The sequence below is a fragment of the Chelonia mydas genome, chromosome 3, assembly GCF_015237465.2.
Source record: "Chelonia mydas isolate rCheMyd1 chromosome 3, rCheMyd1.pri.v2, whole genome shotgun sequence".
Lineage (NCBI taxonomy): Eukaryota > Metazoa > Chordata > Testudines > Cheloniidae > Chelonia > Chelonia mydas.
Window position 1 is genome coordinate 145,801,235 of NC_057851.1, and position 15,933 is coordinate 145,817,167.

Sequence of the window (15,933 nt, forward strand, 5' to 3'; positions counted from 1 at the left end):
GCCCTAGGCCCTCTCAGTTCCTTCTTACCTCCCATGGTGGTCAGTCGGCGTTCCTTTCTTGCTTAGCAAGAACTAGTAGTTTCTACCATTCTGAACTTCGTGCCTTAAGGCTGTTGTACATAGTTCACCAGATCCCCTCGGCGCTACTCTCCGGCATGGGATTGATGCTCCCCTTACTATTACCGGCACCGCTCACTATCTCAACAGTCATCCTCTAGGCATCAGTCCCAATCACTGGCACAGTGGGAACGTTCCCCATCCCAGTACTGGTCTCCCCAGCACTGGTACCGCTCTCCACGCTACAGTTACCAGTCAGTTATGCCTAGGCAACAGTCACTGGTAGCCATGACCAGGAAACAAAAACAGGCATTGACGGCTCCTCCCGGGTCACCAGAAGGTGGTTCCTCCGGTATGGAGGGCCAGTTCAGCCCATCGCCAACACTTACTGGCGTGATTGGGCGCTGGAGCCTGCTCCCTCATCTGCGGCACCGCAATGGCAACATGTCCAGTGGCCAGTGCCGTGGCCTTATAGAAGCACGTGAGGTGTACCAGTTGTGACAATGCCTCCTTCGCAGCACTCCTTGGTCGCCATGGTGGAGCATTGGGCAGTGACCCCACCAGCACTGGGCCCGGTACCGGAAGCCTGTTCTGAGGTTGGAGCGGAGGAACCTGTGCTGGCTGCAAAACCTCTTTCTCCAATGGTGGTCGAGACCCTAGCACCCCCACTGGTGGTCCAGTTTTCCTTGTCATCCCTAGACGAGGTGATCGCGGGACCTTCTAGAGCTAACTGGCCGGATGACTTTATGGAACATCAAACCCTTCTCTGGTGTGTGGCCGAGAACTTGGGGCTTGAGGTACAGGAGATGGCAGAGCAGGAGGACATCCTCTTCATCCTCTCGGCCTTTACGCCCGCCTTGGTCACCCCTGCCTGTACATGAGGAGGTCCTCAAGATAGCCACGACCTTTTGGCAGACCCCTCCTTCATCCCACCCACCTTGAAATGGGCTGAGAAAAAGTACTTTGTGCCAGCGAAAGGTTTTGAATACCTTTATACCCACCTGCCCCCGGGCTTGCTGGTTGAATCTGAGGCCAATGAAGAAGACAAGCAGGTTCCTACCTCCTCAGCTCCCAGAAACAAAGAGGCTAAGAAACTCAATTTATTTGGGAGAAAAATTTATTCAGTCGCTAGCCTGCAATTTTGGGTGGTGAACCAACAGGCCCTGGGGGCCAGTACAATTTTAATCTCTGGGACAGTCTCAAAAAGTTCCAGGAATCCCTCCCTTGGGTTTGGCCCAAGAGTTTGGCACTCTGGTGGAGGAGGGTACTGCGGTGGTGAGATGTTCCCTGCAGATGGCATGGGACATACAGACTCAATGGCAAGGGTGGTCGCAACAGTGGTGATCATGTGATGCAGCTCCTGGCTCCAGGCAGCGGGCCTCTCCCAGGAGATGCAGGCCTCAGTCCAGGACCTCCCTTTTGACGGAGTTGGTCTGTTCTCGGATCAGACAGATGCCAGGCTGCACAGTTGAAGGACATTAGGGCTACCCTTCGCTCATTGGGCATGCACACACCGCAATCAGCCAGAAAACCCTTCCGGCCTCACCGCCGCCACCAAGAACCTTATAACCTTGTCAGGGATCTACAAGAAGGGATACCAGTTTTGATCATTGTCACCCTTCTTCCTCCCGATTTCCAGCCCATCCTGGGGCCACCAAACACCCAGGGGGCCAGAAGCAATCATTTTGAGGGTGCACCTGAGAGCGATGCTGCAGCAAGGCGGTGTGGCTCCCCGCCACTCCGGAGAGGGTCGAGTCCCTCCAGACACCAGAGTGGGAGGAGCCAGGAAGCTCTGAGCCCGCCCCTCAGAGGGACAGGAGGCGACCTGGAAGTAGAAAGGCACGACCCGGAAGTATAAAGGCGGGCCCTCAGAGCTCACTCGAGGACCAGCCGCAGCCAGCTTAGCCTGTGACTGGGAAAACCCCGCGGCCCCAGGTCCATGCCAAGACTGGCCTGACCTGCCCTGCCCCCGCTATCCAGGGGAGTTACCGGACCTGCCCTGTGCCCACTATCCAGGGGAGTTACTGGACCTGCTGCCTGCCCATTACCCCGAGGAACCCATGGTGCTGGACCCCCCGGAGAACACCGCTGTGACCCAGGTACCAGAAGGAGGGGAGTTAGGAAGCAGCTCGCGGACAGCCGACCCTAGTCTGGCTATAATTCTGCCAGAACCCATGTCAGTGTGTTGCGGTCAGGATTCTCACTGACCCAGCAGTGGGTCATTCGCCGCTGCTAGGGTCCTGGGCTGGGACGCAGTGGAGTGGGTGGGCCTGCGTCCCCCCTGCCACCCAACTCGTGGGTGGCAGTCTGCCCCTCTTCCAGGTCCTTGGAGGCCTGGGCTAATTCACACATGCTGTGTTGCTCAGCCCTGCCTGAGGGCCTGAGCTATTGACTCTTTGTTGCCCCGCCCTGACCCAGGGCCTGGGCTTGTTACCACTGAACTATTTGCTCAGTCCCTGCTTGAGGGCCTGAGCTACTGACTATTTGTTTCCCCTCCTTGACTCAGGGCCCGGGCCTACAGTGCTCATTCCAGTTACCGCAAGGGCTGTCGAGGGAGACTCCAGTGGCCAGACAAATTCCCCAAAGTCAACTGTGTGTAGCAAGCCGGTGTGGCTCCCCGCCACCCCGCAGAGGGTTGAGCCCCGGCCTAGCCCCTTTACAGATGCCCTAGTCAGTCGACTGGATCCTACCCATCTTTTCCTCAACTGCCTCTCTCCCTTCTGCTCGGCCTGGTCAGGGGTTATGTTGGACTGCTGGGTGCTGGATATAGTAGCTTGGGCTATATCCTGCAGTTCTTAGCCGCCCCTTCTTCCTGCCCTCTCCCCCCCATTTTCCCTTCCCTCTTCAGGGACCCTTCTCATGAGCAACTCCTTGTTCAGGAAATAGAGAAGCTCCTGGGCTTGGGAGCTGTGGAGGAGGTTCCTCAGGACATGGAAGGAGGAGGATTCTACTCCTGCTGCTTCCTAATCCCAAATGCCAGAGGGGGCCTCAGACCCATCCAGGACCTGTATGGCCTCAACAAGTCTCTCAAGAAGTTGACATTCCGCATGGTCTCCCTGGCCTGCATCATTCCTTCCTTGGATCTGGGAGACTGGCATGCCGATCTCGACTTAAAGGATGTTTACTTTCATGTCTCCATATTCCCGGGCCACAGGCATTTCATAGTGGCTGGGTGTCACTTCCAGTTCACAGTGCTACCCTTTGGCCTGTACTTGGCCCCCAGGTTGTTCACAAAATATGTGGCGCCAGTAGCAGCTTACCTGAGATGTTGGGGGGTCCAGATCTTCCCGTATCTCGACGATTGGTTCATCAAGGGCAGCTCTCTGGAGCAGGTGCAACACAGCCTCAGTCTGGTGTGGTCCATCTGCAATGATCTGGGTCTGTTAATAAACACAGAAAAGTCCATGTTAACGCCAGTCTAACGCATAGAGTTTATCGGAATGGTTCTCGACTCCACCTGAGTCACGTCCTTCCTTCCAGAAGCATGCTTCCACGCCATGTCAGACTTGATTGCCCACATAAAGAGCCATCCACACACCACAGCCCACATGTGCCTGTGACTAATGGGCCCCATGGCTGCCTGCATGTACGTGGTCAGCCATACCCGAGTTCATCTATGGCCACTGCAGGCGTGGCTGGCCTCAGTCTCTATCCCCAGCAGAGTGGTCATGGTGCTGAGCCACATCCTCTTGTCCTTTGATTTGTGTCTGAATCCAAAATCGGTGCTGCAGGGGGCTCCCTTCATGACCCTGTCTCCGTTGCTTACCCTGATCTCAGACGCGATCTGACCCTTCATATCAATGTCAGGGAGCTCAGAGTGGTTCTCCTGGCCTGCCAGGTGTTCTTGCCCCACCTGAAGGGCAGTGTGGTGTAGGTTTTGATGGACAATACAGCTCCTATGTATTACATCAACAGGTAGGGCGGCGCCAGGTCTTCGGCCCTGTGTTGGGAGGCACTCAGCCTCTTGGACTTTTGTGTGTGGCATGCCATTCATCTGGTGGCTGCCCACCTGCCTACAACCAGGAACTTCCTGGCGGTTCACCTCAGCAAGACCTTGTAGTCTTGACACGAATGGTCCCTTCATCCGGAGGTGGTCAGCCTAATCTTCGGCAGGTGGGGGACTCCCCAAGTGGACCTGTTTGTGTCCAGGCAGAAAAGAAAGTGTCACATGTTCTGTTCTCTGTGGGACAGGGACAAGGGCTCCCTGTTGGACGCCTTCCTGATTCCATGGTCAGGAGCACTGATGTACGCCTTCCCACTGGTAACGTTGATCCGCAAGGTACTGTGGAAGGTGAAGCAAGACAGAAGGTGAAGCAAGGTTATCCTCATAGCCCCAGTGTAGCCTTGTCAACACTGGTTTGGCATGCTGCTGGGTCTCTTGGCAGCCACCCTGTTGCAGCTACCTCTTCAGCCAGATCTGCTGTTTCAGAACCATGGCAATCTGCTGCACCCGAATCTGGCATCACTGCACTTGACTGCTTGGTTGTTGTGTGTCTGAGTATGGACAAATGGGAATGCTCTGCTGGTGTCTAACAGGTCCTGATGGGCAGCAGAAAACTGTCCACCAGGGCTACATATGTGGCAAAGTGGAAGCGGTTCATGTGTTGGGCCTTTGACCGACACATTCATGTGGAAGAAGCCCCGCTGCAAGGACACCCTGGGCTATTTACTGCACCTTAGGCACCAGGGTCTATCGCTATCTTTGATCAAGGTACACCTGGTGGCCATTTCGGCGTTCTACCTTCCATTTCAAGGCCGGTCGGTCTTTGCCTATCCCATGATGGCGTGCTTCCTGAAAGGTTTGGAGCGCCTTTACCTGCATGTCCGAGACCTGGTCCCCCTTTGGGAACTGAATCTTGTGCTATCGAGGCTCATGGGTCCCCCCTTCGAAACCTTGGCTTCCTGCTCCCTCTGGCTTCTCTCCTGGAAGGTCTACTTCTTGGTCGCCATAACTTTGGACTGTAGGGTATCCGAGATCAGGGCACTCATGTCAGAGACACCCTATATGGTCTTCTATAAGGACAAGGTCCAGCTGTGTCCACATCTGGCCTTTCTGCCCAAGGTCGTCTCCCAATTTCAAAGCCTTATGTGACGGATGAGGAGCGCAGGCTGCATACCCTGGACGTCAGATGGCGCTGGCCTTCCACATTGATAGAACAAAGCCGTTATGTAAGTCAACACAGTTGTTAGTTGCTGTCACTGACAGGATGAAAGATTGCCCAGTGTCAGCACAGAGAATCTTGTCTTGGATCATGGCCTGCATCCTCTACTGCTATGAGCTGGCAAAGGTGCTCCCGCTGGCGATCATAATGGCTCATGCGACTAGGGCGCAGGCGTCATCAGCAGCTTTCCTGGTACAGGTGCCAAGCCAAGAGATCTGTTGGGCCACAACTTGGTCGTCTGTCCACACATTCACGTTGCAGTACACGCTGACCCAGCAGGCTCAAGACAATGCTGGCTTTGGCAGAGCAGTGCTGCAATCTGCAATACTGTGAACTCCGAGCCCACCTCTGTTGATTCTGCTTGTGAGTCACCTAGAATGGAATCGACATGAACAAGCACTCGAAGAAAAAATGGTTACCTACCTTTTGTAAATATTGTTCTTCAAGATGTGTTGCTCATGTCCGTTCCGTTGCTTGCCCTCCTGCCCTTCCGTCAGAGTTGTCGGCAAGAAGAAACAGAGAGGGCATAGGGCCAGCGATGCCTGATATACAGCGGTATGAGCGTGGCTCTGCAGAGGACACCACAGCCAGCCCTATGGGTACTGCTAAGGCAAAAATCTCTGATGGCCGCACACGTGGGTGCATGCACACCTAGAATGGAATGGACATGAGCAACACATCTCAAAGAACAACGATTAGGAAAGGTAGGTAACCATTTTTTCTCCATCTTGTCTACTATTTGTGTGTATTATTGAATAGTTGCTGTGGTGATTAGTGCTTTGCAAGTCATTCAATAAGTGAAATAAATTAGTACTTGAAGATGATACTATGGCATAATTCCTGTGAAAATACCAGCAATTGAAGTTTAGGGACTGAAAAAAAAATCTGTTAGGTTACCTAGTTCATCTCCCTGCCAGTGTTGGATAAAGTATTTATCATATCACCAAAACTTTGAACAGATCTCCAATTAAACGCTATATGTTCTTTTAAGACAAATAAAAATGTAGTAATTTGACAGCATTTGATTTACAGTAACTTACTTTTTGATTTAACAGTTACAGGCATTTGATAATTTTTTTGCCAAAGACGGAAGTAGAACTTTGAAATTCTTATATCAAGAAGGAGAAGCACCAGGAGTAGGTACATGCTATTAATTTTTAACAATATTGTTATAGGTGGGGCTTATTGCACTGCCTGTTGTTCAGGTAGTCTATTATAAATCCCTATTTGCAGTTTATAACTTTGCCCAACTTGAACATTTCAGCGCAAATGTTTAATATTGTGTATCTGCCTCAGCCTGAATTGTTTTGGAAACGATCAGTCAAAAACAGTTCAATTGTTTTTGACAATGAGGATTGTGATATACTTGCAGAGGATTGAAGTTTGTATTTAGTTACTAATAGCTTCATAAATTGTTCATGAACATTATTAGTTTTCGCCATAGAAAAAAAAAACTATTTAATGATGTAATTTCACAGTTCCTTTTAACAAATTATGTTCACATACACAAGCACTATTAAGGAAACTATCTGGGTTGTGCCTGACATGCACAAAAGGGAAAAAATAAATAAAATACTGAGTTGCAACTATTTTATTTCACTGTAATAGTTTTAAACTTTATGATATACATACATTTTAAAATAGTAATGTGCTTAAATTTATTTTCAGAATGTGGTCGAACAATTCCAGGAGTTGTAAAAGGAACTAAAATTATGAGATTATATTTAGACACTGCACCAGAAAAATTCAAAGGACTCTGTTTATTTTTTGTTCGTTATAGGAATGACATCCCTCTAAATGCAAAAAGTATACATGAGGTATTCTCATTTTTTCCTGTTGCTTATATTAGTTTTACTCAAAATAAAAATTAAAAAGTTAAGAAATTGTTAATGTTTTGCAAAGGTTCATATTATTGCCACATTATAATTTTAGTCTTTCATATAAATTTTCCTGAGTGCTAAACTGAAGCACATACCTGTTTTACCATCCTGTTGTTGGGGGGCATTGCACAGTTACAGTGCTCCAAATGAAGCTTCAAAGTGGCATTGTGCCTCAGGAATGTACTATGTCTTCCAGAGTTCAGGTAAGAACAGCAAATGAAACATCGTAAAGGGGGGCAGCATTGTTCTTCCCCCTGTGCTGACCATCTCTTTGCCCCCTCTGCTTTTCTTGAAGAGGTTTAAGCTATTAGCCATGTTAGTGGGATCACTGAAATCTCTGAGTTTAAGGGCTCAACAGTTTGTGTAGCCCATTGCATGCTTTACACAATTATGAAGGTACCAAACACAATCTTGCCCTTAGTAATTCATGTAGAATGCATGTTTCTGTTTTACAGTGATTTTAGTGATATATGGCCCTGATTTTCATTTACATTAAGGCCCATTTATACGGCTCTGGCTCTATTAAGGAGCCTTACTATAAATGAAAATCAGGCCTATACTTTATCTATACAAATCTATTGTGATTTCAAATTCTTAGGACAGGAAATCTGTCATTGCTCTGTTGTAGTGTACTACTATACACACTATGGAGTTACATGAGTAATAAATAGTAATAATTTTGTTCATAAAGTGATAATATTTATACTGTTAGTAAGTTTAGATTCCCAGATATCAAAAGGAATAATGCACCGGTGATGTATAAAATACAGAATCTTAACATGGTTAGTAGTCTCAGTTTTGGACCCAACTATTTTTGGGGGGAATTCCATATTTTGAGTTCTAGAGGGGAAAAGAAAATTTATGGGAAGTTCTTCTAAAAATTGGTAGCTTGAAACTGCTTCAAAAATTACAATGATAAAAGTAGACATAGTTCAGACAGATTAGTGTCAGGGTACAGATGAGATGTTCAAAGCTAGTCAATGGCACTAAGTAAATGTAGTTTATTATTCTCAGACACGGTGTCTTAAATGATATATCTTCAACACATATTGTAGCATTTCCCTAATTTTCTGAATGACAGAGAAATTGCATGAATATAATCTACAACCTTTAAATTAAGTGTTTTCAGATATGTTGAATCACTAGATAATGGCTTCTTGACTACCCTATTTTGTTGGAGAGAAAGTTCAGTAACATTAGTAAGTATTCTCATTGTGTTTTTATTTTATAAATATTCTCAACTTTTCTTAACTAAAGTTCTGCAAGTAGTTTCCCTATGGGTGCTCCAGTCTAGGTGTGCTAGCGCCCCCTGCACCTTTGATTGGAGATTTCTTATAGCAGTGTCCACTTGGCCTGCACATGCATGCCAGTCAACTTTATGCCTCATGCCATTGTTATACAGCACAGTGTGGGGGAACTGCACTCAGTTCTTTCTCAACTGCTTCAGCCTGAGACGGAGCTCTGGCAATTGTTCCTGTTGAGATGTCCTCAACTTTGTTCTCATTTATTATTTTATTAGTTGTAGTTCTTAGTATTAGTGTAATTAATAAACAGCAGTAGCTTTAGCTGCCTAGTTAAAAATAAATAAAATTCTCATATATATTTAGATAGATATTAGTAGATAAGGTAGTTCTTGCCTACTGGGAGGTTATTCCCGGTTCTCCTGGTTTCAAATGCTGTCTGTCGTGCCAGGAAGCAATCCCAGTAAACAACAGGAACTCCTGCTGTGTCTGTTGCCTTGGGGAATTGCACATTGTACAGAAGTATAACTTCTGTCTTGTGCTGAAATCCAGAGCCAGAAAAAAACAGGTAGATAAAACTTTGGTTGCTGCTGATGGACAGCTCTTTACACCCAGCTTCTGACCCCAGCTAAGGGACCATGCCATATGCCACTCTCCAAGCATATCTACAGCCTCCACTATATCTGAGCTGCACTCCTCCAGGGCATATAAGAGGAAGCTGCAAGGCCCCTGTCATAAGTCCTCCAAGGACCATGTTCTGGGATCACCAGGTGGAAAATGTACCTCTAAAAAGCTGAGGTTGTCGGTGTCTTCAGCCACTTCAGCACCATCCACTCTCCAGTTAGGTACCTGTAGTGGGGCAACTGCCCCACTCCTGGAGAACAGGGATTGAAAGCAGCCAAGCTAGGCTGATTGGGGAAGCAGCCACAGCTGTGGCCAGCTCAATCTGGGCCCAGCCAGCCCTTATAAGAGGGCTGGGGGCCAGGAGCTGGAGCAGTCTCACTCTAGGCCTGGAGTGGGAAGAGCTAGCTGCCTGAGAGCAAGATACCTGAAGCGGAGCAGTGCTGGGGAAGGGCAAAGGGAGCTGGGGAGCTCCAGGCTGGTGAACCCCCAGGCTGCAGGTCTTGGTGAAGGCCTACAAAAGGTACTGGGGCTGTAGAGAGGCAGCCCAGGGATAGGCAAAGGCAGCATCTCAACAGGAACCCCTTGCCAATGATGAGTGGCCATTACATACTGCAGTCTGCCCCAGTGAAAGGGGGCTAGATGATGACTGGCAGTAGCCACTGAGGCAAGGTGGGGATAGAGGATTGGGGTTTCCCCTGGGAGGGGAGACCCAGAGTGTGGGAGTATAGAAGGGGAAGAACCCTGAGGTAAAGGGCACTGGGGTCTGGGAGGGACACAGGGCCTGAGGCAAGCGAGATACCGGCCAGCAGAGGGCGGTCTGAGTGCTGAAAGAGCTAATTCCTAAGACAACCAGCAGGAGGCACTGCACCGGTGAGTGGTCGCTCTGCTACAGTACCCAAGAAGCTGCTGGTTTCTCAGGTACCCAGAGCATTGCTAGACTGAAAGATGGCAAAGCCATGGGCCTGGAGAGATCATCGGTATCGTTAGCAGACCAAGACGGCAAAAAAAGCGCATCCTTTGCTTCCTCAGTACCAGAGAAGCCTGCTTGGGCTCCGACTGCACTTTCCTTGGCTCATCCGAGACCCACAGTACTGTCAGTGGCCTCAGCCACCAACACCTCGGTGCAGACCACAGACTCTGTACTCACAGCATGCTCTGCATTGCAGGAATTCTGTTTCCCCTGGGACCTGGCTGTATCAGAAACTTCCAATTCCTTGCTGCTCGGCTCCGACGTGCTTTCCATATCAAAGACATTGAGAACACCCCAATGTGCCTGAAACTGATAGTTTCACCTGAAATTTCTCCAGGTGCTCCACTATTCCAGAGAGTTTGTGGAAGAGGAAAGTCTGATTCATAAGCTGCTTAATATCCTTCATTCATTCTCATCTGCCTGCATAGTTAGCTTTGCTGGTCAATGATGCCCTTCTGGACACAGTGAAGATCATCTGGCATGCTCCATCTACTATGCCTGCTACATGAAGAAAGCAGATAAGTAGTATTATGTTCCTGCAAAAGACTCAGAATTTTTATTTTCTCATCCTCCCCAAATTCCTTGGTAGTCAACACAGTTAACGAACATGGAATGCAACACCACACTAAAACCACACCCCATGAAAAAGACCATAAGCATCTAGACCTACTTGGGAGGAAATCTTATTCGTCAACCTCCTTATAATTTAGAATTGCCAATTACCAGGCACTAATGGCAAAATACAATAATGTAAATTACATCAAACTGAACTGTTTTGTTGACCACCTACGGGCAGAACATAGAGAGCAATTCCAGACAGTCATTGTGGAGGGACAACTACTTGCCGGAACATCTCTACAAGCCTCCCTTGATGCCGCTGATACTGCTGCCTGTTTGATTGCTATATTGGTAGTAATGAGAAGGGCTTCCTGGCTCCAGCTCTCCAGGTTTCCAAAAGAAGTCCAGAATATGGTGGAGGATCTCCCTTTTGATAGGTCTAAATTGTTTGTGGACAGCACAGTTGAAACATTGTGAATGTGAAACGACTCTAGAGCTACCTGGCATTTGCTTGGTATCTATACACCTGCCTACAAGAGGAAGCTCAGCAAGTCCCATATGGCTCAGAGATCCCATATTGCTTAATTCCTGAGCTTCCAGATGCCATATGAACCGCATCAAAAGAGACAGATTCCAGAGAAGGAAACCATCCACCTCTCTCTTTCCACTTTCAAGCAGCAATTTTGACAGGCTAGTTGAGGGCCTGAATTACCATCCTTCTCCTTACCAGCTGCACCAATTCACCTGTCTTCTTCCGTTTGATAACCATCTTTACTGCTTTAGGTGGGCTGGGGAGTTAATCACTACAGAGAAGTGGGTTTTGGAGATTATTTCCACAGGGAATACCATCTACTTTACTATGCGTCCACCAACAAACCCCCTATCCCATCGCTCTTCAGGGACTGCTCTCACAAGAGCTTGCTTCGTCAAGAAATAGATTCTCTCCTATGCTTGGGGGCTATAGAACCAATTCTCTTGCAACACAGATGAAATGGATTTTATTCTGGGTATTTTCTGGTACCAACAAAGAATGGCAGTTGGAGACTCATCCTAGATTTGAGGCTACTAATTCCATCACTAGAGCAAGGGGATTGGTTCTCAGCCCTCGACCTTTGGGATACATATTTCCACATAGTGATCCATCCATCCCACAAATGTTTCCTATGGTTTCACTGTCGGTCAGGACCACTTTCAGTACCGGGTGCTCCGCTTTGGCCTGTCATCTGCCCTGAGGGTCTTTTTGAAAGTCATGTCAGTAGTAGCAGCACAACTCTGCAGGAAATGTATTTTAGTATTCCCTTACCTGAATGTCACAGGCAACTTCCAAAGCCATAGATCTCTTCCTCAAATTGGCCCTACGGTTCAACATTCAAAAATTCACTTTGACCCCTGTACAAAACTTAGAATTCATAGGGGCTCATCTAAATTAATTAACAGCGAGGGCCTATTTTCCTCTGCACAGGTTTGTGGCCCTTTCCAACATAGCCAATATAATGCAACTCAGTTCCCAAACTCCAGTCAAGAACTGCCTTTAGAGGCGGCTCAGGCTGTTTATTCACCAAACAGTTAAAATGTGCTTCTTTCCATACCCACCTGAGTAAAACAATCCCTCAACTGCTGGAAAGACCATTGCAGTAGTCCCATTTTCACATCCTCTCCCAGTGGTCATCATAATGACAGATGCCTCTGTGCTAGAGTGGGGAGTCCATCTAGATGCTTTCACAGCCCTGGGCAAGTGGATGTCGCAAGAGACCACGATACATATCAATGTCCTGGAATTCAGAGCCTGTCTCCAATTTTTACCACTAATCAGGGGCAAACACATACAGATCATGATGGACAACATATGCGTGTTTTATATTAATTGGCAAGGAGGAGCAAGATCCCTCCCCCTGTCTGCGCAAAGGATGTCAAGTTTTAAAATTGGTGCATACGCATCCAGGTCATCACCACAGCAGCCTATCTCCTGGAGGTTCAAAATGTGACTGTGGATACACTTAGCAGGCACTTCTTCCAAGACCATGAGAGAGAAATAGACCCTAGGTTATTATACCATATATTCCATCAATGGAGCACCCCTCAGATTTGTTTGCCACAGAGTTAAGCAAGAAATGTACCCAGTTTTGCTTGAGAGGCGGACTGGGTCACTGATCCTTGAGGGATGCTATTCACCTTCATTGGTTGTCGGATCACCTGTATTACATTCCTACAGACTCCTCTAATAGCCAATGTTCTCCTCAAAATAAAAAGAGACAAAGTCAGAGTCATCTTAATAGTTCTGACCTGGCCCAGACAAACATGTATTCCTTACTTAATATAATTGGCCGTTTGCTCCGCAATCACTCTTCATGCCGCTCCTCATCTCCTCTCCCAGGAAGGCAGGAAGATCCTTCACTCCAGTTTCGCAGTGTTTTGTCTCAAAGCATGATTGGTTGATGGTTCATGGGATTAGAGACCACCTGATCAGAGGAAGTAAAAAAAGTACTATTACACAGGTGGAAAGTGTCTATTCGCTGCACATACTCCCAAAAATGGACAAGATTTCTCTTTTGGTGTGACCTCAGATATATTTCACCGATGACCTCTTCACTGCCAGATATACTGGACTATATCCTAATACTAAAAAGTTCTGGACTCTTGCTGAACTCCATCAGATCCATCTAGCAGCCATCAGGGCTTTCCACTCTCCAATAGAGGGTTATTCCATTTTTGCCCACCCAGTGACAGAAATTTCCGAGTTCCCTGAGGAATCTTGATCTGCCAGTCAAGCGTCCTACTACTGTTTGGAACCTTAATCTGGTACCTAAATGCCTCACAAGACCACCATTTGAACAGATGGCTGCCTGCTCACTGCTCTGTTTATCAATGAAAACAACATTCCTGATCTCCAAGTGATGGCTAAGTAGAGGCATGCCCCCCTTTCACAGTATTTTTTAAGGAGAAGGTCACGCTGTGATCCCATCCAAAATGTTTATACCTAAAATTTCTTTCAGTTCCATATTAACCAACCCATTCACCTGCCATCCTTCCACCCTAAGCTTCCCCTCGATAATCAAGAAGCACAGTTGTACACCCTTGACATCAGAAGAGCCCTGGCCTTCTATCTGGATAGAAAGACCCTGAAATTGTTTGTCTTGCTTGCAGGTAGATTAAGAGTGTCTAATCTCTAATCAAAGTCTTTCCAAGAGGATATCCATCTGCATTAATTCTTGCTATGGGTCTTGTAATATTCAAATACCTTTGAACCTATGTATTTACTCTGAGGTCCATTTCCACCTCTACAGCATTTCTCAAAAACATGCCCATTATTGAAATATGTAAGGGCATCTATACATACATTCTCTGAACACTACTGAATAACTCAAGACTTTGCTTCTGATAGAGTGTTCAGCTCGGCTGTGCTTTCTTTAGTACTAGACTCAACTCTGAAGCACCCCCCACCACACACACCTTAGACTAGTGAACTGCTTGGTAGTCACCTAATGTGGAGCACCTATAGGGACACTCCTTGAAGAAGAAATGGTTCTTCTTTGAGTGCTTGTTCATGTCAGTTCCAATCAGATGTGTGCACGTGCACAGTAGCTGGACAATTTTTCCCCTAGCAGCATCCGTGGGGTTGGCCTGGGCGCCCCCTGGAGTCACACCTTCTTACCACCAGTGACAGTAGCTGGAACTTCCCCTTGCTCTTGCTTCAGCAAGTGGCTTAGCAGTACTTTTGGTTTTCGCTGTAGATAGTTGTAGTTGGTTAGTGTCAAGGTGCAGGACTCACCCCTGTGGTGCCTCCTACTGATCTCTCAGGGAATTAGCTCTTCCAGCCTCCGGAGCACCCTCTGCAGGCCGGTGTCCTGCTTGCCACTGCCCCAGTGTCCCTCCTGGACCCCGGTGCCCCTTTTACCCAGGGTGCTGCCCCCTGGCAGTACACCCACAGATCTCTGGGTCTCCCCACCCACTATCCCCACCTCACCTCAGTCTTTGGCTACTGCCAGTCACCATTGAGCCCCGGCACACTGGGGTGGACTGCAATATATAAGCCAATCATCACAGGCAAGCGGGGTTTGGACCTGCTGCCTCTGCCTACCTGTGGGCTGCCCTGTTGCAACCCCAGTACCCTGTCTTAGGCCATCTGCCAGGCCTACAGCCTGGGGCTTTTCCAGTCTGGAGCCTCCCAGCTCCTCTGGCCTTCCCCTGCCCTGCTCCACTCCAGGTACCTTCTCAAGCTCCCCAGCAGCCAGGCCCATCTCCCTCCACAGCTAGAGGAGACTCTCTGCTCCTGGCCCACTGCCCTCTTATAAGGGCCAGCTAAGCCCTGATTGGGGCGTGGCCACATCTGAGCCTGCTTCCCCCAATCAGCCTGGGAATTGCTTGCTCCCAGCCACAGCCCTCTCCTGGGCTGCTTTAAGCCGTTTAAGGCTGGAGCGGGTGACCACCCCACTACAGTTAGTATAGCGTAATTAGTTCACTTAAAAGTTTCAGTTATGAGGGGTTCCACCCCACTTTTCTCCCCCGCTTATTTGTCACCGGGGCATGCCGCAATCTCCAGGCTTCAAGACTTGCCAGGACTGCACGAAGCACATGCCTAAAAGTGACCCCCACACCTCCTGTTTACGGTGTCTGAGCGAGGGTCACCAAAAAGACCGCTGCAAGATCTGTTGGGAATTCTGACCAATAACTCTTAAAGCAGTGGCTTAAAATCCTCAGGGAGGCAGTTCTACAACCTCAGTCAGACCTAAGTGCCGGGGATCCCACTCCCAGTACGTCTTCTTCAGTGCAGAGCACTCCAGCACTGTCTTCGAGAGATCTGGCATTGAAGAAAGACACTGCCAAGGAGACTCGGCGCCATCATGGAGCCTCTCGGGGGCATTCCAGCCTTTGACACTGGTCCCAATTGCCGGCACAGAAGAAGAAGATAGAAAGAGTCAGATGGCCCTCAGACCAGCCAACAGTTGCACCTCAGTCGGGCCACAGTTCCGAGGCTCAGAGGGGGCTACATCAGCTCCTGCCCAAGTGAGGCAGTCGAGTCCGAGCCCATCGCACTTGCCGAACCCCTTGGAGCACGTGCCACTCCTGTCCACCCCGGAGGCTTTTGAGGCAGTACAGGACCTGCTGAGACTCATGGCGTCGTTCTTATCCCCGAGGCAGGAGGATGTGCTGGCACTGCAGCCTCCATCCTGGCACCCCGTTCAGTCAAAGGGAAAGCCAGCGATGATGTCATGCCAAACCCCATCACCTGTGCACCCCCAGACACCAGTGCCTCCATCCAGGGAGCGCAGTCAGTTCCCAGGCTCCCGATGCTCTGTATCGAGAGGTGCAGCAACGCCCTGGTCCTCCTATGCTGAAACATCAGAAGTGGAGTTGGACTCGTACTGCTCTGACTATAGCAGGAGCAGAAGGTCCAACTCAAGGCACTGGAGGGGATCCTGCCTGATGCAGTGGCCCTCAGA

At 48.6% G+C, this 15,933-nt stretch overlaps 1 protein-coding gene and 1 long non-coding RNA gene across 2 annotated transcripts in view; one reads left to right on the forward strand and one right to left on the reverse strand.

Annotated features, from left to right (window-relative positions):
- The window catches only part of DNAH8 (dynein axonemal heavy chain 8), a 612,643-nt gene that overhangs the window by 32,520 nt on the left and 564,190 nt on the right, over window positions 1–15,933 (forward strand). The window contains exons 4-5 of the mRNA XM_037895538.2: window positions 6,275–6,359; window positions 6,888–7,036. Of these exons, the coding sequence (XP_037751466.1) occupies window positions 6,275–6,359; window positions 6,888–7,036 (234 nt within the window). The remainder of the gene's footprint in view (window positions 1–6,274; window positions 6,360–6,887; window positions 7,037–15,933) is intronic.
- Window positions 1,164–14,753, reverse strand: LOC122465154. The gene is made up of 4 exons (XR_006289766.1): window positions 14,701–14,753; window positions 12,804–12,951; window positions 3,318–3,437; window positions 1,164–1,882 (listed from the first exon to the last, which is right to left on the reverse strand). It is a non-coding gene; the product is annotated as an uncharacterized LOC122465154 (long non-coding RNA).